The 25,547-nt window shown below is 51.3% G+C and overlaps 11 protein-coding genes across 11 annotated transcripts, besides 1 other annotated feature; 5 read left to right on the forward strand and 6 right to left on the reverse strand.

The window, feature by feature from the left end:
- Window positions 1–25,547: part of a sequence feature (contig 1.164 1..150254(-1)) that runs on past both edges of the window.
- Window positions 603–1,677, reverse strand: ANIA_08907 (sterol desaturase family protein). Its single transcript, XM_050612718.1, has 3 exons — window positions 1,510–1,677; window positions 793–1,464; window positions 603–746 (listed from the first exon to the last, which is right to left on the reverse strand). Exons 1-3 carry the CDS (start codon window positions 1,649–1,651, stop codon window positions 685–687), a joined length of 876 nt encoding a protein of 291 aa, XP_050468604.1. The 5' UTR covers window positions 1,652–1,677; the 3' UTR covers window positions 603–684.
- Window positions 2,179–3,136, reverse strand: ANIA_08906 (uncharacterized protein; the record flags this gene model as incomplete). The annotated part of the gene is made up of 3 exons (XM_677083.1): window positions 2,179–2,218; window positions 2,334–2,870; window positions 2,994–3,136. 3 exons carry the CDS (start codon window positions 3,134–3,136, stop codon window positions 2,179–2,181), a joined length of 720 nt encoding a protein of 239 aa, XP_682175.1.
- On the forward strand, window positions 3,421–5,127 carry ANIA_08905 (protein CYP537B1; the record flags this gene model as incomplete). The annotated part of the gene is made up of 6 exons (XM_050612719.1): window positions 3,421–3,734; window positions 3,787–3,817; window positions 3,874–4,014; window positions 4,065–4,194; window positions 4,246–4,876; window positions 4,968–5,127. The coding sequence occupies 6 exons, from the start codon at window positions 3,421–3,423 to the stop codon at window positions 5,125–5,127; spliced, it is 1,407 nt and encodes a 468-aa protein (XP_050468605.1).
- ANIA_11149 (sulfatase family protein) lies at window positions 5,995–7,912 on the reverse strand (the record flags this gene model as incomplete). The annotated part of the gene is made up of 5 exons (XM_050612720.1): window positions 5,995–6,342; window positions 6,405–6,542; window positions 6,611–7,069; window positions 7,115–7,587; window positions 7,633–7,912. 5 exons carry the CDS (start codon window positions 7,910–7,912, stop codon window positions 5,995–5,997), a joined length of 1,698 nt encoding a protein of 565 aa, XP_050468606.1.
- ANIA_11143 (uncharacterized protein) lies at window positions 8,275–10,440 on the reverse strand (the record flags this gene model as incomplete). The annotated part of the gene is made up of 5 exons (XM_050612721.1): window positions 8,275–8,965; window positions 9,023–9,660; window positions 9,710–9,806; window positions 9,854–10,140; window positions 10,200–10,440. 5 exons carry the CDS (start codon window positions 10,438–10,440, stop codon window positions 8,369–8,371), a joined length of 1,860 nt encoding a protein of 619 aa, XP_050468607.1. The 3' UTR covers window positions 8,275–8,368.
- On the forward strand, window positions 12,872–15,086 carry ANIA_08903 (putative MFS peptide transporter). The gene is made up of 4 exons (XM_677080.2): window positions 12,872–13,237; window positions 13,292–13,411; window positions 13,473–14,085; window positions 14,136–15,086. The coding sequence occupies exons 1-4, from the start codon at window positions 12,919–12,921 to the stop codon at window positions 14,968–14,970; spliced, it is 1,887 nt and encodes a 628-aa protein (XP_682172.1). The 5' UTR covers window positions 12,872–12,918; the 3' UTR covers window positions 14,971–15,086.
- On the forward strand, window positions 15,514–17,867 carry ANIA_08902 (Zn(II)2Cys6 transcription factor; the record flags this gene model as incomplete). Its single annotated transcript, XM_677079.2, has 3 exons — window positions 15,514–16,166; window positions 16,222–16,656; window positions 16,714–17,867. 3 exons carry the CDS (start codon window positions 15,514–15,516, stop codon window positions 17,795–17,797), a joined length of 2,172 nt encoding a protein of 723 aa, XP_682171.1. The 3' UTR covers window positions 17,798–17,867.
- ANIA_08901 (putative MFS transporter) lies at window positions 18,183–19,760 on the reverse strand (the record flags this gene model as incomplete). The annotated part of the gene is made up of 2 exons (XM_677078.1): window positions 18,183–18,209; window positions 18,264–19,760. 2 exons carry the CDS (start codon window positions 19,758–19,760, stop codon window positions 18,183–18,185), a joined length of 1,524 nt encoding a protein of 507 aa, XP_682170.1.
- Window positions 20,088–21,768, forward strand: ANIA_08900 (putative extracellular lipase; the record flags this gene model as incomplete). Its single annotated transcript, XM_677077.1, has 2 exons — window positions 20,088–20,681; window positions 20,731–21,768. The coding sequence occupies 2 exons, from the start codon at window positions 20,088–20,090 to the stop codon at window positions 21,766–21,768; spliced, it is 1,632 nt and encodes a 543-aa protein (XP_682169.1).
- On the forward strand, window positions 22,318–23,558 carry ANIA_08899 (putative 1-aminocyclopropane-1-carboxylate deaminase; the record flags this gene model as incomplete). The annotated part of the gene is made up of 2 exons (XM_677076.2): window positions 22,318–23,379; window positions 23,514–23,558. Exons 1-2 carry the CDS (start codon window positions 22,414–22,416, stop codon window positions 23,556–23,558), a joined length of 1,011 nt encoding a protein of 336 aa, XP_682168.1. The 5' UTR covers window positions 22,318–22,413.
- Window positions 23,707–25,167, reverse strand: ANIA_08898 (flavin-containing monooxygenase; the record flags this gene model as incomplete). Its single annotated transcript, XM_677075.1, has 1 exon — window positions 23,707–25,167. The coding sequence occupies one exon, from the start codon at window positions 25,165–25,167 to the stop codon at window positions 23,707–23,709; it is 1,461 nt and encodes a 486-aa protein (XP_682167.1).

A 25,547-nucleotide genomic window follows, 5' to 3' on the forward strand; every position in this document is an offset into this window, starting at 1 on the left:
CTTTGTGTGCTGCATCCAAGCAAACAAAGGGACCAGAGGGCCCGAGCAAAGCAGAGCAGCTTTACGTAGGAAGGAAGAGGCTGCGGAGGCCGGGTAAATCCGACCGGTCGGTGATGCGCCATTGCCCACGATAATGTGACCTGTCTCAGTCAGGAACACTTCAGCTCATCTCCTCTCGTATCATCAAGAGGCGCCATGATGAGGCCGACGGCCGGTTCCGACATCAAGCTGCGAGCTGTCCAGGCTGTCCCTCAGGGCCTGAGATCTCAGATCCCCGCTGCAGTGGCACTAAATCTCCGGAATGTCTGTTAGTGGGCGTTAGCCACGAGCGATGCGCTGGGGATCCTTCGCCGGGGTATGGCAGAAGTACCTGGGTTCAGGGGGAAAGTACTAGTACCTTGGTTAGCACCCAGTTTTGCTCGTGGATCAGGTACCGGTACAGCCACTTCACACACTTCCGTTCCGAGGACCTGGACTTCTTTACCTCTCGTTCTTGTTACTGCTACATATACTGTACCATCACACTTGCCACCAGCCATCCGCTTATAGAGCCTAACAGTACGTCATCCCGATTTTGCTCGTCACGTATCATGCTTAATTACCCATATTAACATTACTATATATGTGTTATCAGGAACATACACCATCCAGAACCCAAAACTTTTTACCAACCCGATATCCTCGTCAATGCCGCTTATTATGTCCCATTGCCTTTCCTCTCGGACCAGCGACAGTACCCATCAAAACTGCACGAGTTAGCGCAATTCACCTAGAGATTGGGCCTATACTCACTGTCCCAATGCGTGAAAGAGCTGGAATAGTTTCCCCAAAAGTATCGATGATGGTCATCGTGCCAATCGGCGCCGCCCCAAAATGGGACGATTCGTCGCAAGCTCCAGGGGAAGTCATAGCCTGAATGCGCGTCAATTGCCTGCAGCTGACGCAGCGCCATCCATCCCAATACAGTTATCAGATGTACATCGCCAGTGATGGATCCAAGAATAAGGGGCGGGCAAATTGTACCCAGGCCTAGCAGGAATGTCTCTGCCGGACTGGCGTATTCAGCCGTCAGCCCGAACGGTGCAGCGTATTGGTGGTGAATGCGGTGGATGGAACGGTACAGCGGGCCCCAATGCATGGCCCGATGCAGCCAGTAGTGGTATGTGTCTTCGACGATGAAAAAGAGAGCGACTTGCGCAGCGAAGAGAGACAGTTTCGGGAAGGGCAGCGTATATTGGACGTGGCAGACTTCCATCATCGGATGAAAGAGGACGATCAACGGTAGCTCGACGATGAAGTGGATGGCGAGGATGTACTTAACACATGTCCATTGGTCGCTGAATGACGGGGTCTTGTGGTCTTGGATCTTGAAACGACGAAAGACACTGGGAAGAGCATCGGCGACGATCCAGGGAATGCAGCGGCCGAAGTAGATGAGCTCGTGGGCAAGAAAGGTCATAACCCCTGTCGCTTATAAGCCAGCGCCTCTGCTAACATGTACCGACTTACCAGTCGCAAGGACATCGTTGTTCCAGAAGGTATAGTGCGCCCACCACAACTGCTCCGGCCACGAGAGGCTGGAGTCTTGTTTGGCAACCTGAAGGAGCTCAGGGTATGACATCGAGCCAGAAGGGAGTGTTACATTCGCCATGTTGATGCGGACCGTGAGGCTCTTCGAGGTACATCGCGTTCCTGGTCCGGAGTTTTCGTCCCGGATATATGTACTTGCTGCGGTGTCTGGCCCGCCGAATCCCGCGTGGTATGATCCAACACACCACCCCGGATTCAGGCCGGATCCTTACCTCGCCACACCACGCCCCTGCGCTAATAAAAATGTGGATATAGGGGCAGTTCACGTACGATATAGATCCACAGTCTTACACCGCGCGATTGGATTTGCGGCTACCTAGGGTCTGTTGTGGTGTTTGATCTGGACACGTAGGATCGTCCGTAGCTACACAGTCCGTTGTTTTATGGCACTGCGATAGCTCCACTGCAAGCCTAGTATTGCCTCACTGTCTCGTTCCTAGGTGTTTCAATGAATGTGAATAAATGTACACAAATCAACTGGCCATCGCGTTACGGATATGCTCGATATCTGTTACTAGCCCCTAGCATACGAATCTCTACGATTGATCAATATTCGTTTTCCGGCCCAAGCCCAGTAAGACTGTTCAATCACTCTTTGACCGTGACGTCTTTCCCTTGAGGATGAAGACTGAACTTTAGCAGTCCATGCAAGATGTTTCAAAAAGTTTTCGGCGGTCAAAGTGAAGCCGCGAATTGGCCCATCAGTCGACCCTTATGATTTCTCCCACGAGCGAACCACATACTCCTGCCCACAAACCACTAGTTTCTCAAGAGAGCCATCCGACGCTGGAAGCTGTATATCCGAGTGGGTGGGCAATTCGTCTGCCTCCGGACCGAGCGAGTACCTCACAACGAACCCTTGCCCTTGAACAAAATCCTCCCGTTTTGCACTGACTTCTGCACCACTCTTGATCACAGTCCTAGTTTCTCCAATGGGTCTCGCAAGTACCTGTGTCTGTCGAAGTGCAATAAATGATCCCCAAATCGCGCCGATAAAGGTTCGGGTGATTTCTTTCTCCTCGCCTTCCTTCAATTGCGTCCCCCCCGTCGCGCTCTCAAGCACAAAAGACACGTTCTCATGTCCTTCCATTCGCACGAACGGTAACTCCCTCCATACCTCCTCATACTCCCTCACCGGTGCGCCGGGCAGATCGGGTCGCGGCATGACTCCAACCTCCAGGTCGTCACCGTTCGGGAGCGCTGAGAACGTCCCACAGTCGGCGACACCAAAAGCATTTCGTGAATCCAGTTCGTGCGTGAAGAGGACCTCATCTTTCATGCTCTAAGCTTAAAGATATCATAAGTGGGAGGCTGTCGTACTTGAGTTTGCATTCTGGAGTCTTTCCCCCGCAATTGCCCAGTCAATTGTCGTGGTATTGCGGTCAACGCGAAGGTCGACGTACCAGTTTCCCACGGAGAGGACAAGGGTGTCCGTGTTCTCAAATGGGGGCTCTGGTGGCCATCGCAGGGAGATTCTGGCTGAGAGGCGTTTTATCATGTTTGACTGCGGTTGGGGGTCGTGAGAGGTTTGAGTTTGTGAGCACATGATTCTGTCAGCCAGTCATCAACATTTTATCTCCATCTCGACCCAACCTCCACATCTTCCGAGTCTCTTATCAGTTCCCCGCACAATGGAACACCAGACTGCAAAAAACAGCTTTAAAGTCATTGAGCCATGCTCTTACTCCAAATCTTGTCTCTTGTACCTTCCCTTCTGGGACAGTACAGGGTTTGGAGACTGAATTGCTTATCGCGCTGGTCATGCCAATTACACTATATAACTCAACACTGATTCACCATGCGAGCCTACAATATGCAGCAACAATCAGAATGTTGACGTTCTATCTAGCAGCTAGCATTATTGTGACCGTCTTGTTCATGCGGCGACTTTGCTCACCTATCGCAAAGCTCCCAGGACCATGGTATGCCACGTTCACCAGCTGGGTACTCAAATACCATGAATTCACCTCAAACAGACGGCTTTTTATCCACGATCTGCACAAAAAATATGGTTCTACTGTTCGAATAGCACCAAATGAAATTTCGTTTGCGAGTTTGGAGGCGATCAAAGAGATTTATGGGTCCGGTGGGAGCGGTTACGACAAGACGGAGTTGTATGATTTGTTCCGTCAATTCGGGATCAAGTATGACGGAGCGGAGAACTGATTTGGTGTCGAGAGTTGCTGACCCGTCTAGGACGATGTTTTCGACTCTTGACAAGCACAGTGTAAGTTTTGCCTGTCGGACCCGTCCCAGCTTGATTTGCTAACCACCAACATCCAGCACAGCCAGCGCAAACGCGAATTGGCGGATCGTTACGCCATGAGCAATATCCTGCGCGAGGAGCATGTTTCCGCCATCGTGGACCGTGCGAGGGCGGTCGTATCCAGATGTGCTGCGTCTGCAGAGAGCGTGGATGTCTATGTATGTTTCCCACCGCAGAGCTGACGCGTCTTTGTTGATTGCGCCTGCAGGTATGGCTCCATTGCTACGCACTCGACGGGGTCACGAACTTCATGTTCAGTCCTGGGGGCCTGCACTCGCTCGACTCAGAGCATGACTTCAAAATTATGGAGGAGCTCACTTATCATCAGAGTTTGCAGAGTTCGTGTCCTTACTAGATAGTGTGTTGCGGCTGTTGACTAACAAACATAGAGAACCTCTTGCATTACTACCTACCCACTGTGGCCGCATATTTTCCACCCTGCCTGACCCCGCGCCGCTCACCCAAGACGAATGAGTACGTGTTGAAAATGTGCGCTCAGCAGCTACCCAGCCAGCACTCCCTAGTCGCCAAACTAGCTCGCAAAGACTCCCCCCTCAATCATACACAAGTCGCGGCAGAATGCAAAGATCATATGGCGGCTGGTATCGACACAACGGGAGATGGGCTATGTTTTCTGATGTGGAAGTTGTCCCAGCCGCATAACATCCGCTTTCAGGAGCGACTATGGGAGGAATTGAGAACTGCCCGCCCAGATATCCCGTTAGATAAGTTACCGTACTTAGATGCGGTCGTTAAAGAGGGTTTGCGGTGTGCGCCGCCTATCCCCATGTCGTTTCCGCGTTACGTACCGACCGGAGGACGGTCAATCGACGGGCACTTTGTCCCGGAGAAGACAATCGTCAGTTGTCAGCCGTACACGGTACACAGACTGGACGAGAATGTCTTCCCGGAGCCCGACAGTTTTAATCCGGATAGATGGATGGTCGAGAAGGGAGCGGTTGAGCGTAACCGGCTGTTCTTTGCCTTTTCGACCGGTGGCAGGGGTTGTACGGGGCGGAAGTAAGTCCTCCTCTTTTCTTTTTGAATCAGGCATCTCGTATCATGTATTGTGATCTAGGTTGCGTTACTGATGGTCGAGCAAATCGTGCAGTCTGGCGCTGGTGGAGATGAAGATCCTCCTGCGCGAGGTGTACTCGCGCTTTCGGACGACGGTGGCAAAGGATATGCATGGGTGCATGGATATTGATGACCAAATCATCTCTTCGAGGCCATTGGGGCAGACTTGCAAGTTGAGGTTCAGTGAGACATGACATTGAGATCTGCTGCTCTGCTTTGATTGGTATATCTTCTCAGTCATGTCATTTACTACCACCCAGTGAACAGCCAATCTGGAATGATACTGATCCACGACCACAAAGCTCCCTTCTGCCGCTGGTTAATGAAACGCTTGGTTAATGAACCCATGGTTTTATTCTAGTCAATCGTGCTCAAACCTCAGGGAATCATCGCAATGAGTGATTGAAATAGAAGCCGGTTCCTAATTGTGGTATTAAACAAAACTGATACAGAGTTTGTGGAACGCCTATCTGGCAGCGCTTCTGTGCCGTGCTTGGGTGTTGATGCTTCAGCATAGACTCTGATATGCATTGCAGTCCCTCCTACAGTGTTCGTTGATCGATATCGGCAGCACTCTGTATCAGAGGCACATCTGAGCCATATATGTGATTCTTCTGTCATTCGTGATGGATGGGTATGGGCTTTAACCCCAGCCTGGGTCTGCCACGTCTACGCCGGAGCCCACTTCTGCTGCTCCAACCCATCGCATTCTCCAAAACCGCATGCTGACTGGCTGGGTGACGCTGGGTGGACTAATACTCTAGGGCAAAGTAAGAGAGGCGAATCAGGGTACTAGGCTTCAGGCTTCCATTATCCCCTTTCTGCTTATGCTTATGCTTATGCTTCTTGTCCTCTATAATACGTGTTTCCTATTTTCTTAGAATCTGCGCGGCCGCTGCGCTGAGATTGGTGAGATGGATCAGATACACCTTTGGACTAACCCGGTGCGCCTTAACTGATTGTTTCAGGGTAGACCTCGATAGCATTATCAATTCTATATCTAATGCCAATAATCATGTCCGCGTGGGTATGTATAAGTCTTCAAGTTCTGGCGTGGTTGTCTAGAGTTTCCGGTACTTCTGCACATCATCGAAGGCGTAATTCCGTCGGACATAGTTCCGTAGAGCGCTAGCACTGACATCTTCCCACTGCAACCCCTCTGCAGCAATGAGATACCCGTCTACGCAAGCCTCATACTCAACCTTAGGAAGCTGGGCATAGAACCCATCATATTGCGAATCCAAAGCGTCAGAAAGGCTCTGAACCGATCCGTCAGGGTGAAGTTCGGCCCAGGGCTTGATGCATGTGCTTCCGGCGCAGGACTTCAGGACGAGGAGGAGGGCGTCTAGCCTGTTCTTGAAAGATCGAGAGGCGGTATTGTAGATGTTGTGCATTTGGTAGGGGTCCGTCTGTATTAACCGTCAGTTATTCGCTTCTTTCGCAGCTTGACGAAAATGGGAAGACGATGTACATTTAGATCAAAAAGCTCGTGGTCACCAGTGCACCAGACAGCATAGAAGAGATTGTACTTCTCGCTCAGGAGGCGGACGGATTTATATGTCGTGTTTGGCATGCGGTCTGTGTTCGTCGGGGCTGTGACCATCATCAGCTACTTGTATGCGCAATTGTGATTCGGCTGAAAATCGTACATATGTTTGCGTAGTCACCTTCAAGAACTGCCTGGCCCCAATACTCCACTATGACGTGCTCATGGGGAATGGCGGCGCTATCTTTCATGATACGCATCGGAGTGCCGTCAAAGTCACTGCGAGGCGGCAACCCGAGCAACTCAAAGATGGTGGGAGCAAAGTCGATGTGAGTGGTAACCTGAGTTACCTTCCCTCCGGATTTGATCCCTGGTCCGCGGATGAAAAATGGTACACGGATATCCTCCTCGTAGGATGTTGACTTTCCAGGTGGAAGCCGGTGGTGGCCGATATGGAACCCGTTGTCCGAACTGTAGATCACATAGGTGTTGTTGAGTTGACCGCTGCGCTCTAGGCGGTCGAGCAGTTTATCTACCATCTCGTCGACACTTTGCAGGGCGCGGAGACGCTGGCGGTAGAAAAAGTCTTCATAGTCTACCACCGATTGATTCTGGTGCTTCAGGTCTCTAATCCAGCTCGGACCAGTTTGCTGCATCTTATTAGCCCAACCCTACCCCTGGGTTCGTGGACCTACATTGAGTGGGTTGAAAGAAGGCACACGCGGAACTTTAGCATCAGGAAAGAGGTGAGCATGACGAGGAGCAGGGATCGGAGCTTGTGGAGGAGTGTCCGAAGAATGACCGGGATCTTGCTCAAAATGTGGTGCAATTGGGGCCACAGTCAGGAAAAAAGGTCGTTCCTTATCTTCCAAAGCATCGTCCACAAAGCCGAGAGCCTTTTCTTCGGTGACGTCCGTCGTATACTGGCCCGCATAGCTCTTTGGGGCCTCATGATTACGCTGATAACTGGAGTTCCAGTAAGAGTATGTGAATGGGTCCAGCAAGAAGTCCGAGCCATTGAAGCCTTTGACAAATGGATTATTGTAAGTCGTCACGCTGTGCGCATTGAATAGCTTCCCGACGTAGTAGGTATTGTATCCAGCATCCTGCAACCACAGGGGAAACCAGTCCTCGTTGAAACCTTGTGATACAAACTTCGGATAACCGCCTTGCTTTGTCAGTTCTGATGTCTGAATCAACATATGCAACTTACCGTATGGTGGAGCGACCCATGTGACGTTCGTGTTGTGCGCTTGGCGACCAGTCCAGAGGCTGACTCGCGACGGGCAGCAAAGCGCTGTCGTTACAAAGTGGTTTGTGAAATCAAGTCCCCTATCCCGAATGCGACCTGCGACATGTGGCATATATTCCACAGAGTTCATTGTCAGGTCTTGATCATCGGTGAACACGAAAACAAAGTTGGGTTTAGGCCTAGGGCTGGCCTCGGAGAGGGCCGAGACCCCTACAAGGGCAACCAAACTGCTGAGCTTCATAGTGCCTCAATCGAACCGTACCACTGGCACCCGAAGTACCCTGGAGCGAGAGTTCGGCTTTATGCACAATGGGAAGTCCGGATAACGTCACCGTATTCGCTGCTCTTGGGTTGGGAGATCGGCAGTTGCGAATTGATCGGGCCTGATGACGCGATCTGTCAACCTCCACTCTGTTCCAACTTCAGGGATGGAGGTAATTGTGAGCTCGGCTGTCCAACCAATACTTGATAAAGCTCGGCAGAGGCCGTTGCCGTAAATGTGCCTGGCTAGGGACGGACGGGCCTTGCCCTGAATCATGGCGCCTGGAATGGAGACTTGCCAAGGTCTTATTGTCCAGCCAAGGAAGTTACCAGTATACCAGCAAGTGAACAACATGGAAGTATTATTGCTATTCAGTACTGTCAATGGAGAATTTGATACTCAGTGGATACTCAGATACGTACTAACGAAGATAACTCATCTCCAGCTCTCCCTTCTATAAATTGACTTTACCCCGCAAACAGCCGGAATAGTCAATAGCCGATTCGAATCTCCCTCCCACACGACATATCCCTCTCTTACCCGAATATACTTGTACTCAACTGTCTGTCCTGCCGGTAGCCAGACTGTCGCCCACCATATGGGCTGTGAGGATGAGTAGCGGTCAGTGCTAAAAGTTATCCCCCTTTCAGACACCCAGTATCCAAGTTCCCCACTCGAGCCAACCAATCGTATTTCCTCTCCCCAGACCGTTGAGGCAGTGAGCTCAAATGTTACGGAAACTAGGGATGGCACCTGGCATGGTGCGGATGTTGTGGTTGGTAACCCATTCATTGGTGGCCAAGTGGTGATCGTGGCGAGACTGTATGTACCTGATGCGCTGGTAGGCTCACAATAGGAAGGGATGCTGGGTTGCCCAGGATTTCCCCATGGTGATGGGGCGATTGCATTTCGGCGACGGTGCGCAGTCAATAGGGAAGCGTAAGACCAAGCAAGGTCGTTTGCGGAAAGGTGGGAGCCGTCGTATCTGGAAAATTGCTCGGCTAGAGATCCATTATGAGATGCGTAAGTTTGCTACATTGCTCAGCCTTATCTTCCATGATCCGAAACTTCAGCTGTTAGAAGACCTACCACAATTCGCATGAAACCGTCGGCGTACGTCCGAACGGCATCAATCAGTTGGTGATATATCTCGGTTGACGACGAATAAGTCCCTGGTACGGCAGTCGGGTGCAATGTCTGAAAAAATGGAAGAGATACCGCTGTGATTGTTATAGAACCAAGATGAGTCCACTGGTATATCGCACTGTAGAGCTGTTCAGCTGCAGCTATCGTGCAAAGAAACCAAGGATTTCCTCCAAAATACTGGTCTTCAGGATAGCGACCAATGGCAATAGCCTGATCCTGGCTACGGTCTGCGTTGATATCATATAGATCGCGAAACGCATCAACCACTCTGTAATGATTAGCCAAAGCCCGGGCAGAGCATGGCTGGAAAGTGACATCGTCACATTCCGAGCGAGGACTGAATGTGTGAATAACCCCCAACAAGGTGCTAGCGTCCTTTCCGGTTCTTCCGGTATCTAAGTTGCTGCGAATAAACCTCCCTGTCCAAAACGATTGCAACAAGCACAAGACTTGTGGTGCCTGAGACTCGCACTCTGCACACGAAGACCCTATACTCCGAGCAAACAAACTTGCCTCTGTCAGGGCACGATAAGTGACTGCTAGGGTAAAGAACGAGCGTCCGTAAAGATCTTCCCACAAGTCTACCCAGGTAAGAATATTACTTAATTAATCAGTCAGAGCGGAACTCACCGAATCCAGACTGATTCCAGTATTCAGTCAAGTACGAGATATCATTGTGCACCACGGGCCACACGGTATTTGCAGCCAGCTGGTGATATCCCTGGCTCTGCCAGGCGTCAGTCACATTGGCACCCTGAAGAGCACCGTCCGTACCAATAGCCACCACCCGAACTCAATCATTGTAGTTGCTCGCAAAGCAGGTCCGTCCCGTTGGGGTCGACCCCATGAGCCCGCAAATGCCGTCTCCTCGGCCGTGAATTTGGCCTCGCCCAGGCCTCGTCCATCCGCCAGTCCTCCGCTCGGATTCTCCACCCCTTGTATGCGAGCCTGAGATGATATCCAGTCTTGGATAATAGGTAAAAGATCAGAGTCACCCGCCCTGAACATTTCCACCAGTGTTTTGAATACTAGACTCGAATCTCGCGTCCATGTGTAGAAATCTTCGTGAATCAACAATTAGAAACTGGTCTATATGCTCATGAAACCTGGGTCAACTTACAGTCAGGGTCCGACCGACTTGGGCTTGCAACTAGCACGCCCGCAGCGGCTCCCTCGGCCCATCTGCCCTTGTCGCCGATCAAGTCAAGAAGTGCAGTGCGAGCAATGTTGGCCTCACTGGGGAGCCAAATATCAAGGTCGCCAGCTGCCAAGGTTTGTTGAAGAGGGCGGGGTCCGTGTGTTACCCAGAGAGTCACGACTCCAAGGATAAAGAACTGGGTATAGAGCGAGAGGAAAGCCATCCTCGCTTCAGTGAATGATATATAAACTCGTATATTATATCGCTTGTTCTAGCAACCTGCAATTCGATCAAAAACGAGGTGAAGGATGCTCAGGGACGCTGATGTTGGGGAAGGAGGGGTCTGAGAGTGCCAGGTGATTCAACCTCAAGTGATACGCTCTGCCTCACTTCTCCAGCCCAAGCTAACTGCAAAGAAGCGTGATGGCGACCTGCACCGGTAAACCTATCGCTCGATACCGTCCATCTCCACTTATATGATGAGGAAAACGTCGTTTGGTCAAGCAAATACATATGGCCTACGTTAATACTGGAAAAAATGTTGCGGAGAACATAATCGGGTCCCTTACTTATCCTTCACACTGCGGCCATACATTTAGCAACTCTAGTCGCTCGCTCGTTCCAAGATTATATACAGGGCTGCACAGCGGGTGCGAAACATGGCCGGTGGACGCGCTCCCACCAGCCTGGTGCAAAGGCTGGAGATAACATAGGGCTCTGAGAGCTTTTCCTGGCTGTCGGCGCTATTTTTATTAACAACGGGAATGCTGAAGGATGTGCCACAGAGTCCAGCAAGGACAGCGGCTCTGGAAGTCATCGAACATCCTCGGGGTCGCACGACGAAGGTCTTCCACAAACACTCTTATCGCGGCGGCGTATACCTAGAAAGGACGGGCAACGCGATGGTTCAGCCGAGGTCAGGTCAACCACGAGCAGGGCAATCGAGACCAGAGCAATGTGAGCCTCCATTCCTCAGACTCATCGGTGAACGGAAGAATGCACATGGTGCAAAAGTGCTGCGATATTCGTCTTCGATCGGCGGGATAAGCTCATGATCGTCTGTCAGATCCAACGGGGTCGTGAGAAGGTAGGTTATCTCGATCCACCCTGACTTATATAGAGAGATCAGCACAAGATTCGTGAAGTATTTCGAACACAATCGTCCAGGAGACGAGATCTTTGGGAGCAGCGTGAAGGCACCACAGTGGCCTGGAATCAGCAGTCGCAGTCAGCCTGCGAACTCATGAGACATTCTCTGAGGGTGGGACAACATCAGAAAGGATGCATGTCAGCCCAGCCAAGTCAGTCTGAAAGGATGAGTGGGAGCTGCCCACTCGATCCTCAGAGTAAACCGAGGAGACCGCCTCGTGGCTCGCAAGCAGGGACCTCGGGAGGTCGACCCACGACCAGATAGAGACAGGCAGGGATCAGCGAGCCTCTGGCCTCTACCGTCAGGCTTTCGGCCACCCCAGACTCCACCAGATGGAACTCTACAATCATACCTCGAGGCTCGTGCTGGGCCGTAATCTGGCCAAGAGTCTTATCTACATTCTGGGGTCCAAACTGTGTTGCTTGTCGGACCCGCGCTCATACTCACGTCCACGTTTTGCTCGATGTGGAAAGACCAGACCGTTTGTCAGCCAGTCGGCACCGACCAGATAGCTTGTTTCAAAGCGTATGTTGTACAACACTCATCATCAGGATGGGTTCGATTCAGGACCAGGATGAATGGTGCCATCTCGTGTCTCGAGTCTCGAGTCTCGAGTCCATCCGCGAATGCTACTTGGCAATATTCGCTACCGATGAGGAGATTCCCGTGATACGATCCTTCGTCGCCAACAAAATAAACGAAATAAACGAAATAATGGCAGTTCCCATTATCAAACGGAAATACCCTGATCTTGGCAGGATTGGGCCGTGGTCCAGACGTTTGCCGCGACACGCTGCGACGTGATTATTACTCTATTACCAAAACCCAGGACAAAGAGCATGGTGTTAGCTCATGGGAGTTGATAACCATATGAAGCCTCCAGTCTCCAGCTCTCTCCAGCTCTCACCTGAACGATCCTGCAGTGTCGCATCCAAATCTTCCGAGGTTGATTGGTCCGCCAAGACGTGATGTTACATGGCAGACAGCGCCAAGGCTAGTGGCTTTCGAGGGAAACGGTCTTATCGAGGGAATCTCCGCCCAGGATTCAGGATTGCAAAGAAACCGAAGCCTCTCAAGCAGGTACCTACTAAGCCCGCCCAAGCCCATAACGACCTTCCAGAATCAACCTAGATGTCGGTTAGTGCACCATTGGCATCGCCTGGTGGTCGGTTACAGCCGGTCCTCTGTCTGGGCATTGATACGGAGCGAGATTGCACACCAATTCGGTGGTTGCCCCGGGATGGTGCCATCGGAACTTATGCTGTTGTTATCTTAGACTGCTTGACAGAGTCGACACTAAATCCGCTCGCCACGGCCGCCCCTACCGATTCGCTTGCAGGCACGCGATAACCAGATTCCTCTGGTTGTGATTCGTCCCGAGACGGTTGTGTTAGAATTCTCGCTGTGGCACACTAGTACATACTCCAGCCCCGGCTCCTACCTTAAAAGCTGCATTGCGTCCCCGCCAACCTCGATCTTTCTCTCCTCCTCTCTTCGTGGGACGTCTTCTATGCAATCTCGTCACCCAAGCTCCCAGAATAGATTGTCGCCATGAACCCAGCCGATTCCGTTGAGATCGGCGACGCCGTCGCCGCTCAGCAGAATGCTCATCTCGCTCAGCTGCCCTTGGGTAAAGATATCAAGTTGGAGAAGGATGCCATCGCCAGGGAGTCCAGTATCGAGGAAATCCCCGCGACCAAGGAATATCCAACCGGCAGCGAGGAGGACCAGGATCTGAACAAGCTCCACCCTACGCAGGAGGAGATGCAAACGCTCCGCCGCGTTGCTGGGCCGATGAACTGGATCACTTTCTCTGTGGCTTTCGTCGAGCTGTGCGAGCGTTTCTCCTACTATGGAACCACCGCTGTTTGTACGCAAAGCCGACCGGAAAGACTGCCCTTTGCTATTTGCTGACATTGCGCAGTCGTCAACTTCATCCAACAGCCTCTGCCCCCGGGCTCTACCACCGGTGCCATCTCTGGCGGCTCCGAGGTTCCTGGCGCCTTGGATATGGGCCAGCAGGCTTCGACCGGTTTGACTTTGTGTAAGTCCCGCGCGTCCACGTGGACACCACGTGGTTTTTTATCCCTTGACTAATGTGTCAGTCAACTCTTTCTGGTCGTACGTTATGCCACTCGCCGGTGCCTTCTTGGCAGATCAGTACTGGGGTCGTTTCCGAACGATCATGTTCTCGATCGGTTGTGCCCTAGTCGGTCACGTTATCCTCATCATCTCCGCCATTCCCCCCGTGATCGCAAACCCCAATGGCGCTATTGGCTGTTTTGCGATCGGTCTGATCATCATGGGTATGGGTACCGGTGGTTTCAAGTCCAACATCTCGGCCTTGATTGCGGAACAATACCCCGATGAGCGGCCCTACCTAAAGACCCTACCATCAGGAGAGCGCATCATCATTGACCCAGCTGCCACTGTTGCTCGTGTCTATCTTTATTTCTACCTGTGTATCAACGTCGGCTCGCTTACTGGACAGATCAGCATGGTCTACGCCGAGCGATACGTTGGGTTCTGGCTGTCATTCTTGCTGCCCACGATCATGTTCTGCTTCTCTCCTCTCGTGCTGTACCTCTGCCGCAACAAATACCACCTGGTTCCCCCGACTGGCTCTGTGTATACCCAGGCCTATCGTCTGATCAGGGAAGCTATCAGGCACCATTGGTCCGTTACCACGGTCAAAGTGGCTGGTATTCCATTCAAGAGGTATTTCTCCACCTGGACTCATTTTCGTATGAAGGTCTAACATCGAGTAGAATCAAGAAAAACGATACCCACTTCTGGAACACCGTCAAGCCCAGCACCATGGGAGCAAACCGTCCTACCTGGATGACATTCGATGACGAGTGGGTTGATGAAGTTGCCCGCGGTCTCAAAGCGTGCCGGGTGTTCCTCTGGTATCCCCTGTACTGGCTTGCCTACAACCAAATGCTTAACAATCTTACCTCTCAGGCCGCCACGATGCGACTTGGCGGCGTCCCCAACGACATCATCAACAACTTCAACCCGCTCGCCCTCATCATTTTCATCCCCATCTTCGACCGCTTGCTATACCCTTTCCTCCGTCGTATTGGAATCAAATTCACGCCGCTCAAGCGTATTACAGCAGGATTCTTCGTGGCCGGTTCCGGTATGATCGTGGCTACCGTCACCCAGCACTATATCTACAAGAAAGGCCCATGCGGTAAAGAAGCCAACAGTTGTCTGGAGCAAGGCCTGCACGCACCCATCTCTGTCTGGGTGCAGGCTCTCACCTACATTCTCGGTGGTATTTCCGAGATTCTGGCGTCGGTTACATCCCTTGAGTACGCCTTCACCAAGGCGCCCAAGAACATGCGCAGTTTGGTCCAGGCCGTCTCACTCTTCATGAACGCTTTCTCTTCTGCCATCGGTCAGGCCTTTGTCGGTCTTTCAGAAGACCCGCTTCTTGTCTGGAACTACGCTGTCGTTGCCATCTTGGCGTTCGTTGGCGGCATTGGCTTCTGGGCAACAAACTACAAGCTGGATAAACAGGAAGATGAGCTCAACACCCTTGCTCAGTCGAAGTATGAGGGCTCTGGATTGAAGCAGGATGAGGAGGCGAAAGCCTAAATATAACTTAATTGTCGTGATGTTCATGTCATGTTGCTATGAATATGATACATGAGACCTGATGCGATTTATGTACTAATATTTTACTACCAAGTAGGTAGTCAAAGGTTCTCAGTCAACATCCTAGTGCTCCTAGCGCTGGCGTAGTCGTATTGAACTATCAAGCACATAGTGACTTTTTTAAAATCCTGTCTTATGTTTATGTATATTCTCTTGGGTATGTCTATATCCACCACAAAGTTTGTGTCACGTGGCAATTCGATGCTTTGTCTCGCTCAGCTTTTCCCTGTGTCACTTCAGTAACTCAACCTAAATTACATCTTAATTCTGCCAATCAACAAATCGAGCGCCCCGGGGCCATTCCGGTCTGCTGTTGATCGTTTCTCGCAATTGACGCTCACAGCAGCTTCCATTGAGTCTATACTTGGTATGTCTAAGCGCTAGCGGAGTTGGTGCTCGCTTTCCGACGGCCAAACAACCGTAGACTGTGTGGACCACAACCGCTCCAGCTATAGGTAGCTCAACCTCCCAACCTCCCTCGTAATGCCCAACAACGCCGAGGGAACGACGGATCCAACCACACCAATCTCTCCATCTTTCGCTCGCCCTTATCGCTCCCATAAGGTTCCCGCCTGCGACTTCTGTCGTAAGCGGAGAAGTCGATGCACTCAGGAGGTCGCCGATCAACCATGTCTTTTATGTCGCATGCATGGCGCAACATGCACTAGGGCAAGCAGCAGGCCTGGGCCTGCAAAGAGGAGACGTCTGGCAGTTGATAATGCACCCCAGGATCCCCAAGAACCGCAACAGAGGCCCTCTCCGCCGCCCACGACGGAATCTGCCAGCTACGCTGAGAGCACCCATCAACATCCTAGCGCTAGAGATCGGTCTACAGCGACCCCTGTATTCTCTCAGAACGATGCGTCCAATCAATCTGGCCACATCGTGGGGCCAGTAATGGCTCGCGACGCTCAGGTCCTAGAGCGATGTATGTCATCTATCCCAAACTCGGCAGTTTCCTATGCTCGGCCCAACCCATACAGTGTTTACTCCGACGATACCCGCAACCCGGTCATATACATGAAAGTTCCAAGACAGAGAAATATTGCACCTTCTGGAAATGGTACGGCAGGATTCAGGCAGTTTGAAGCCATGGAGAAAGTTGTCGAGCCGCTGGGGCCTGAGCTATGCAGCGTGTTTGTGATATGTCAATTCCCCACTAATAAAGCACATCTAACCATTCCCCTTTAGCTACTTCAACAACATCCATCCACCATTCCCGATTCTAGATGAGCAGACGGTCTTGAAGGCCTATCAGCAAGATGGCCTCCCGTATGCCCTTGCATGTGAAATATACGCGTGCTCGCTGCTACTCTGGAAATCATCACCAAAAATTGCAGCCTCTAACCGTCCGGTCCCAGACATAAGATACATGTGGAATCTGACGGTTAGTGCGATGAACGATGATTTTCTGAGCCCAAACTTCTCGACGATCTTGGCTTGCATACTGGATCTCCTGGGACGTCCAATTACCTCTATTACATATAACGCGGTTAATGTCGGCCGTGTTGTCGCCCTATCGCAGAGCTTAGGGTTAAACCGTAATCCTTCCACCTGGGGCGTGGACTCACGTCAGAAGAGCTTACGAATTCGAACTTGGTGGGGTATTCTGATACATGATCAATGGTATGTCCCTTGACACCTGATGCTTGTGTAGTCGTGAAAGGATTTTGACTAGTATAGGGCGAGCCTCTCACATGGTACCCCGCCCCATATCCACAAGTCCGTTTGGGATGTGCCGTTGCCGGACTCAGACTCGCTTATGGTGAGCATTACACCTGGCGAAGTCTTTCCACCCGACGCTCGAGTTCAAGGAGCCCACTCTTTCATTGCTCTTTGTTCTCTAACCACTCTCCTCGGACAAATTCTTCCCCTAATCTACGTCCTGGAGGTTCAGCCCCTAGAGGCATCGTTCAGGGCACTCCGACGCCACGAAACAGCACTCAACGAATGGGAAGAAGGCCTTCCGTCATGGCTTCGTCCCAGCTCTCCGGTCTTCGAGCGGAAAGCAGCAGGAGCACTAAATCTCCAGCTCTCATTCTTAGCTGTGAAACTGTGTCTTTCTAGGATTGCGCTGCTGGAGATACACCGATCGAATGAGTCTCCCGCGGAGGAGGATAAATTATACTACCGATCTAGATGCCGGAAGGCCGCAAGAACTGTGATTGATTTTACAGTTAATCTCGCTAGAGATGAATTGCATGCTTTCTGGCTACCGTATACAGCCTATCACTTTACCTCAGCGGCGACACTAACGCTCCGGTGCGCACTGGAAGCTGAAAATGCAGACACTGCGCAAGAATGCATAGCAAGTGCAAAGAAACTAATTGACTTTCTTCGCCGCATCAAGAACGAGGTCAACTGGGATCTCGCCGATATCTGCCTAGGACAATGTGAGGCTGTCGTTGAGAAGTTGTGCGATACAGAGTACCTTGAGATGTGGCGGAAGAACCCTCATCCGCATTCCCAGGGTGAATATGCCTTGGATAGAACACAGCCGGGACATGGAGTCAACGCTCCGTCATTCCATTTCGCAGCTCACAACAATGTACCAAATCCAGAAGGCCAGGACGAGTTCATTATTCAACAAGCACAGACAAATCAAGCCATGGCAGATGATATTGGAATCAATGGGATTGGGGATCCTAGCTTTCTTCAGACGTTCATGACCTTCGGATCTATGCCAGGCTTGATGGCAGAGTCACCCCCATTTCCTGACCTCTGGCAAATGCCGTACATGGACGAGTATGGTTCTCGTGGACTTTAGTCCTCTGATAAGGCCCACACTTGCCTAGTCAATCAGTGGAGATTGTATCCTTATAGATTCTCCTGGAAGAAACCTAACTATTGGTACTACATAACGCCGCTACTTGCTATGTATTGTTCCAGCAGAGAAGCCTGCACGCACTTTCCTCAGTGCAAAGCCAGCATTGGCGAATAAGACGTAAATCTATTCGGGGCGGCTCAAACTATGGACAGAATGTAGGACGACGATCAGGATCTGGGTGAAGAAATGATATAATTGCCGTGAGAAGCTTATGAATGGGCGCAACATGCCGGACGGATATTACAAGGCTTTGACTCAGCTCAAGGTCTCGCTATATTTGCTAATCACGCTGCAGTAGATGAATATACTGACCAGTTACCCAATATCAAAGCACGTATCGGAATCGAGGATTCTGTGAGTACCTTTTGTCAGTCCACCATCTAAGAGAATTAGGATAGAAACTAACCTCAAAATCAGTTATATCCGCCAATTCTTCCTCTTCTGACACCGGTGCATCAGCGGTAGCAGAGTCCCTTTGCTTGTTCCTCCGAATCAAAAGAAACCGCAGACAAATAGACAAGGCCGCCTGCACAGCTAGGCATGATATGATAAGCTTGCATCCTGTCTGATAGATGGGTGCTTCCGCCGCGAGAAAGGCATGCGGTCCGATGATGTTGCCGGCACAGTACGCCAGAAATACCAAGGCAACACTAGTCGCGCGTTTCGTGTATCCGCCCAGGTTGGTGGCTGGCATCTGCAAGGCAAGGACCAAACTACACACATAGCCACCCGAGATGTAGTACCCGAACAACACTGCGATTCTCTGGGTTTCGTGGGAGAGCTTCCACAGCATGATGATGCCAACAAGAGAGGGGATTAGATACACAAACATCACGATTGTGCGAGTATTTGGAATTTTCGACGCAATGAATGTCCCTGACAAGACCCAAAGGAGCTGGAAGGCGCCGAATGGTATGCCCAAGGCCACGGTCCTGAGACTGTCATCTGTGAGACCTTTGATGATAAGCTTGCTGAAGTTGGCGAGCCCGCCGTTGATGGTTTCGTTTAGCAGCATGAATAGGAACAAGATCCAGACTTGCGGGTCGAGCAGGGCTTCACGAATTTGGTACCATTTGATCTGGTGGCTAAGAATTCCAGTGCGCGCGAGCCTTCCTCTGGCAACGAGAAGTGCTTTCTCTTCGATTGTGAAACGCTTCGCAGAGAGAATATCGTCAGGCAAGAAAAGGAGCAAGACAAGGCCCCATGCAACGGTGATACCACCGAGGATGAGGAAGATGGCGCGCCAGACGGCGATGGTCTTGATTTGGCCAATGCCGTAAGTCAGGATTCCGCCGACTATAGCGCCCATTCCGTTACAGGAGTAGAAGATCCCAGCGCGGAAGGGCTGCTCACGTCGGGTATACCACATCCCCACAATCATCATGAAGCAGTTTGTAATGGGCGCTTCGAATATACCGAGAAAAAACCGGCAAGTTGCTATGCCTGCAAAGTTCTTGCAAGCTGCTGTTATCATAAGGATTGAGCCCCAGGCAATGACGTTGCCCGAAACTACCTTGGCCATGGCCGTTCTCTGGGCCAGGATTGTCCATGGATACTCGGCGACGAGGTACGCGAAGTAGAAGATTGAGGCAAGCCAGCTATACTGCTCGCTGGTCATGTTGGTCGATGGCAGCAGGTCGAAGACGGCTGAATAAGCCAGGGCCGTCTTGTCTATATATTGCAGCATATATGTCCCTGCGAGGAGCGGCAGGAGGATGAGGTCGACCTTGCGCACGAGGGCTTTGTTGCGAACCTCATCGGCAAGGAAGCCCTCTAGGTCATTGTTTGTGATATTGTGTTGTCTCAGAAAGAGCCGGCCTTCATCGAGGTCACTGACAGTGACAGTCCCGACTTGGATGTCTTTGTCAGGGCAACTTCCGTTGGGGGGAGCCTTTTCATCCATGATTGAGTAATGGGTTTTGAAATGGAAACATGACCGGACAGGCCCTATATATGGATGGGCGAGTACTATCCAATATCTCCAGCATCCCTGACAAACCCAGATAGCTGGCCGACAGGACGAGATATGCCCATCGTCGGTATCAAGCCGAACACTGATAAATGATAAATCCATGCGATTGTTTTCCGATATTGCGGGGGTGCTGTTACTCCAAACTCTGAAGACTCCAACACGCTTTCCGAGCACGTCAGCGCTCTATTGGAGGATAAGTAGAGCTCGCTGTCCTTGTCGCTTTTTCCTGCTTAGAGGAATGCCTATTGACTATTCACTATGGCACGGCCTTCAGTCACGCTTCCCCAGGGCAAAGTTGTCGGAATCCGACTCGAATACAAATTCCCACAGCCTGTCGACGCCTTTTTAGGTATTCCCTATGCTCGCCCTCCTGTTGGCGACTTGCGCTTCAGACCTGCTGAAAGGTTCCCCAATTCAACTGAAATTATTGACGCTTCCAATTATGGTCCCGCCGCTCCAGGAAAAGCCCTGTTACCAGGAGGCCCGGCGCTCAGGCAAAGCGAAGACTGCCTAAGCGTGAACATTTTCCGGCCGTCGAAGTCAAACTTGGCTGAGAAACTTCCAGTGGCTATTTATGTACATGGGGGCGCATACAACCGGGGTTCAGCAGCGATGCATAAAACTGCGTCAATGGTAGCTTGGTCAGAGGAGCCGTTTATCGCAGTCACTTTCGGCTACCGTCTGGGGGCGTTGGGATTTCTGCCGTCTAGTGTTTCGAAGAAGGAGGGACTGCTAAATCTCGGGTTGCGCGATCAGTCATTCCTGTTTCAATGGGTGCAGGAAAATATTGCTCTGTTTGGAGGAGATCCTGGGACAGTCACTCTGTTTGGTCTTTCTGCTGGTGCCCATTCGGTACGGTACCACCCATGTTTTGAGCTCGAACGACACTAATAGAAGGTAGATTGGACATCATCTGCTCAACTATGATGGCCACAAAACTCCGCTCTTTCACCGTGTCATCCTCGAATCTGGTTCGCCGACATCGCGCGCCGTCCGTCCGTACAATGCCGAAATCCATGAACAGCAATTCCGCGATTTCCTCCAAGAAGTCGGATGCCCTTCGACCCTGGCCGAATCTGAAATCTTCCCCTTTCTGCGCTCTCTACCGAGTTCTGTGATTACCAATGCTCAAATAGCCGTCTTTGATAAGTACAACCCCTCCCTGCGCTGGGCGTTCCAGCCTGTCATCGACGACGATGTCATCCCTCGAAAACCGTTAGATGCATGGACTGCCGGTCTGTGGCACAGAGTACCCATCATGACGGGTTTCAACTCCAACGAGGGAACCATGTATGTAGACAAGTCAATGTCGGATTCTGCGCAGTTCCGCAAATTCTGGCAGGAGCTACTGCCGCAACTGACGAAGGAGGACCTGGACACAATTGACCGTCTCTACCCAGACCCCAGCACCGACCCAACGTCTCCCTACGTCGAAACTAGAACAGGGTTGGACCTAGGACCGCAATACAAACGCATTGAGGCAGCGTACGGGCATTACGCCTATGTTGCGCCCGCACGGCAGACAGCACACTTTGCCGCCTCTATCCCCGGGGCTCCATCGGTATACCTTTACCATTGGGCCCTCCCGCGCACAATAATCGGCCGCGCTAATCATGGCGACAACATGTACTACGAAACATACAACGACGAAATCACGGGTCTTTCCGAATCACAGAAGGAGCTTTCAGGGACCTTGCATGCGTACATTACCAGCTTCATCACACACGGAGATCCAAATTCCATCAAAGGACGGTATGGAACACGGCCTGAGTGGAAGCCGTATAAGCCATCCTCTCCGGGAATTTTGGTGTTTGGCGAGAACAATGAGGAGCTTATTGGTGGGAGTGTTGCACCTCCTGCAAAGTTTGTGAGTGATAACTGGGCGAGGGAGGAGACGGAGTTCTGGTGGAGCAAGGTACCAATATCGCAGCTTGCATGAGTTTAGATTTTTTGAATACCTGGCGCAATCGTGGTGATATATGAGATTTGATTGTTTGGGGTGCGCCCACTAAATAATGGATGTGAGCTGGGTTTAGACTTGTGGTAAGACAGGTTACTTTTACCGTACACCAAGGAAAAGTTGAAGTATTGTTTGAGATCACACAACCGCCCATGTGCAAACAGTTCATGATCATGATCATTTCTATACCTATACACTTGTTGGCAACATGCGAGCCGTTTTCCCACATTGATCGGAATCGTAGATCTCAATGGCGATAGACACAGGTTTTCCGTCGGAATATTCCGATAGATTAGTACAGCTTCCGCCAATCACGTTTTTTCTTTTCCGAAATAAATAGCCTGATGACTCGAGGGCTCTGAGCATGGAGTATAGCAGACCCATGTTCTTCGATATTGTATACGACAATTACCCCGTCTATTCTTGTCAATGACCGAGCTAGTCTACTAAAGTAACTCAACTGAATAGGATGTATCATTGGATGATTCTATTACCTTACATATGAGTCAGATAAACAGCTCCTAGCTATATATATGCATCTCCATCTTCATCTAACTTTTACCCCTCTACCCCTCCAACCGTCGAAACTCTCACTTCCCTACCACCACAATAACCACCATCAGAATGCCCTCACAAGACGTCCCCCTACCAGAGCCATTTGCTTCTGTTCCTCGAGAAACCCTGACCTTCGGCCCCTCACCCATCCAATACCTCCCTAACATCACTGCCGCGCTAGGCGGAAAAGTCAACATCTACGCTAAACGCGAAGATGTCAACAGCGGCCTCGCTTTCGGGGGCAACAAGACCCGGAAACTTGAGTACCTCGCGTCCGACGCCCTCGCTCAAAAGGCAGATACGTTGGTGTCGATCGGCGGCTTCCAAAGCAACCACACGCGGCAAGTCGCGGCCGTCGCGCGGAAGCTTGGCCTCGAAGTTGCGCTTGTACAGGAAAAATGGGTTGATTGGGACGACAAAAATGGCGTTTACGACAAGGCGGGGAATATCCAGCTTTCGCGGCTGATGGGCGCAGACACGAGACTCGATATGTCCGGCTTCGGGATTGAACATAAATTGACCCTCAAGAACTTGGAGGAGGAAATCAGAGCCAGGGGCGGAAAGCCATATTACATCCCTGCAGGAGCATCAGATCACCCATTGGGCGGCTTAGGCTTCGCCAGGTGGGCGTTTGAGGTTGAGATGCAGGAGAAGGAGCTCGGTGTATTCTTTGACACTGTGATTGTGTGCGCAGTAACAGGGAGTACAATGGCGGGCATGATTGCGGGCTTCAAGCTCGCGCAGAAAGTAAACGGGAGCCGCAAGCGGAAGATCATTGGGATTGATGCGTCAGCGACGGTGGAGCAGACATTTGAGCAAATATTGCGCATTGCAAAGTTCACAGGTGTCAAGATAGGTTTGGACGAGGAGGATATCACGGCGGAGGATGTGATATTAGATGATCGGTATCACGCTGGTGTGTATGGGATTCCAGATGAGGCGACCATTGAGGCGATCAAGTTTGGGGCCAGGACTGAGGCTTTCATTACGGATCCTGTGTATGAAGGGAAGAGCCTGAATGGGATGATGGATATGGTAAGAAAGGGGGAAATACAGGAGGGGGCGAATGTGCTGTATGCGCACCTTGGGGGGCAGTTGGCGCTAAATGCTTATACCGCAATGTGAATCAGTGAAATAGATAAATAATACATTTGCTCATTTTCAAATAGGGTTTATTGTCTTGCTGCCGGATTGTATTCAGAGTAAAGTCGTAGTAGGATTATAGGTAACTAGGGTTAGAACCACGCAGAATGCCATTTATGCGGTTTTCGTACGACTTTTGAAAGGAAAATATCAAAAAATCATTATTGGTATCAGTCATTACGTTTTCATGTCTAAATAAAGGTGAAAGAAAATCTACAATTACAGAGTCTTCTTCTCTCCCAAGAACTCCATCCCATCGTCGATATTGCCGTATTTGGCGAACCACAGATCACTGAAGTAGTTGTCTCGAGGCACCCAGGGTCCACGATCTGCCGCCCGCGGTAGGTCCTTTTCTGCTTTCGTGATGTATGTAGACGAAAGATTGAGCAGCCGCCGGGGTTGAATGTTCGAAGCGAGTGAGGGCGAGAGGCGCGGCACAACGGCCGCGAAGCCGCGCTTTTCGAGATTCTTAAGAATTCGACAGATGGTAAGAGCTGTGGCGTCGGCGCCAAGTGTCCATGATGCGTTTGTATATCCAATGATAAAGGCAGCGTTTGGCATGTCCTGGAGCATCATACCGTGCCAAATAAACTTGTCGTTGAGGTGCACCGGGGCACCGTCGACGCTAATGGAGGCACCGCCAGCAATCCTCAAACGGAGACCCGTTGCTGGGACGATCATGTCGGCGTCCAAGAATTCGCCCGAATTGAGCTCAATGCCCTTTGGCGTGACGGTCTTGATGGTGTCTGTTTTTACAGCGGCTTTGCCCGTGTGTAGACTCTTGTAGAAATCACCATCTGGCGAAACACAAAGACGCTGGTCCCATGGGTTATAGTTTGGCTTGAAGTGTGGATCCCAGGGGACGTCCTTAGGCAATAATGTCTTGGTTCGGAAGCGGAGAATGAAACGCGCGAGCAGCGGGAAAGCCTGGCAAAAGAGGAAGAAAATTCGAGACGTGAGCATCCAGCTGACCCGAATCAGACGGCGAGCAATAAAAGCTGGGAGTATCCAGCTCATAAGAGGCTTGCGGTTCGGAAGGGCCAGAATATACGTTGGACTTCGCTGTAGCATAGTCACGTGCTGTGCCTTCTCAACCAGATTTGGGAGCAGAGTGACCGCCGTGGCACCACTGCCAATAATGACAATGCGTTTATTAGAATAATCCAGATCCTCAGGCCAGAACTGAGGGTGGACGACCTGGCCGGCGAACTGATCTAGACCCGGGATATCTGTCTGGAGAGGGGTTTGATAATCGTAGTAACCAGTGCCGAAAATGATAAAGCGGGCGGAAAGGGTCTTCATCTGCTCGTCGGCGGTGTTTTCCACCGACAGCGACCAGGTATGGTCGGCTGAAGACCAGTCCGCACCGCGCAGCCGTTGGCCGTACTGAATGTGGCGATTGATGCCATACTGCGCGGTCGTACGCTTCAGGTAGTTGACAATGGCTGGACCCGCTGCGATCGCGTTGTCCTGATCCCACGGATGCCAGGCAAAGCCAAAGGTGAATAGATCTGAATCCGAGCGGATGCCGGGATACTTGAACAGGTCCCAAGTACCACCGAGATTGTCGCGAGCCTCGAGGATGGTGTAGCGCAGGTGTGGTAGTTGGGTCTGCAGTCGGTACGCCGAGTTTATGCCGGAGATGCCGGCACCAACAATCACCACGTCGTAGTCGGTCATCTTGTAACTGGACTTGCAACAATAGGCAATTTGGAGGATGGAAGGGGGAGAGAAATGTTTATCGATCCTCAATCGGGGACGGACTTGAAGTATATAGGCAGCCAGGCAAGACGATCTCACAGTGGAAGCGGATCGAGAAAGAAGACCCAGCCGAGGCTGGCCCAATTAGGAAACCGTCGCGAGCCGAGGAACACAAACACCTACTACAGACTCACGGACTCAGGCAACACTCTGGAGGGAATGCTGTCCGAAACTCGAACTGTGCTCTGGATGGAGTAACGCTTGCGACTTGTGAGAGCGAGGTTGAACGCATGTCGCTCCTTCCTAGGCAGGGGCTGCGAGATTATTGCGAGGTTGCTCGGTACCGTACTTGCCGCGAT

The sequence above is a fragment of the Aspergillus nidulans genome, chromosome VII, assembly GCF_000011425.1.
Source record: "Aspergillus nidulans FGSC A4 chromosome VII".
Lineage (NCBI taxonomy): Eukaryota > Fungi > Ascomycota > Eurotiomycetes > Eurotiales > Aspergillaceae > Aspergillus > Aspergillus nidulans.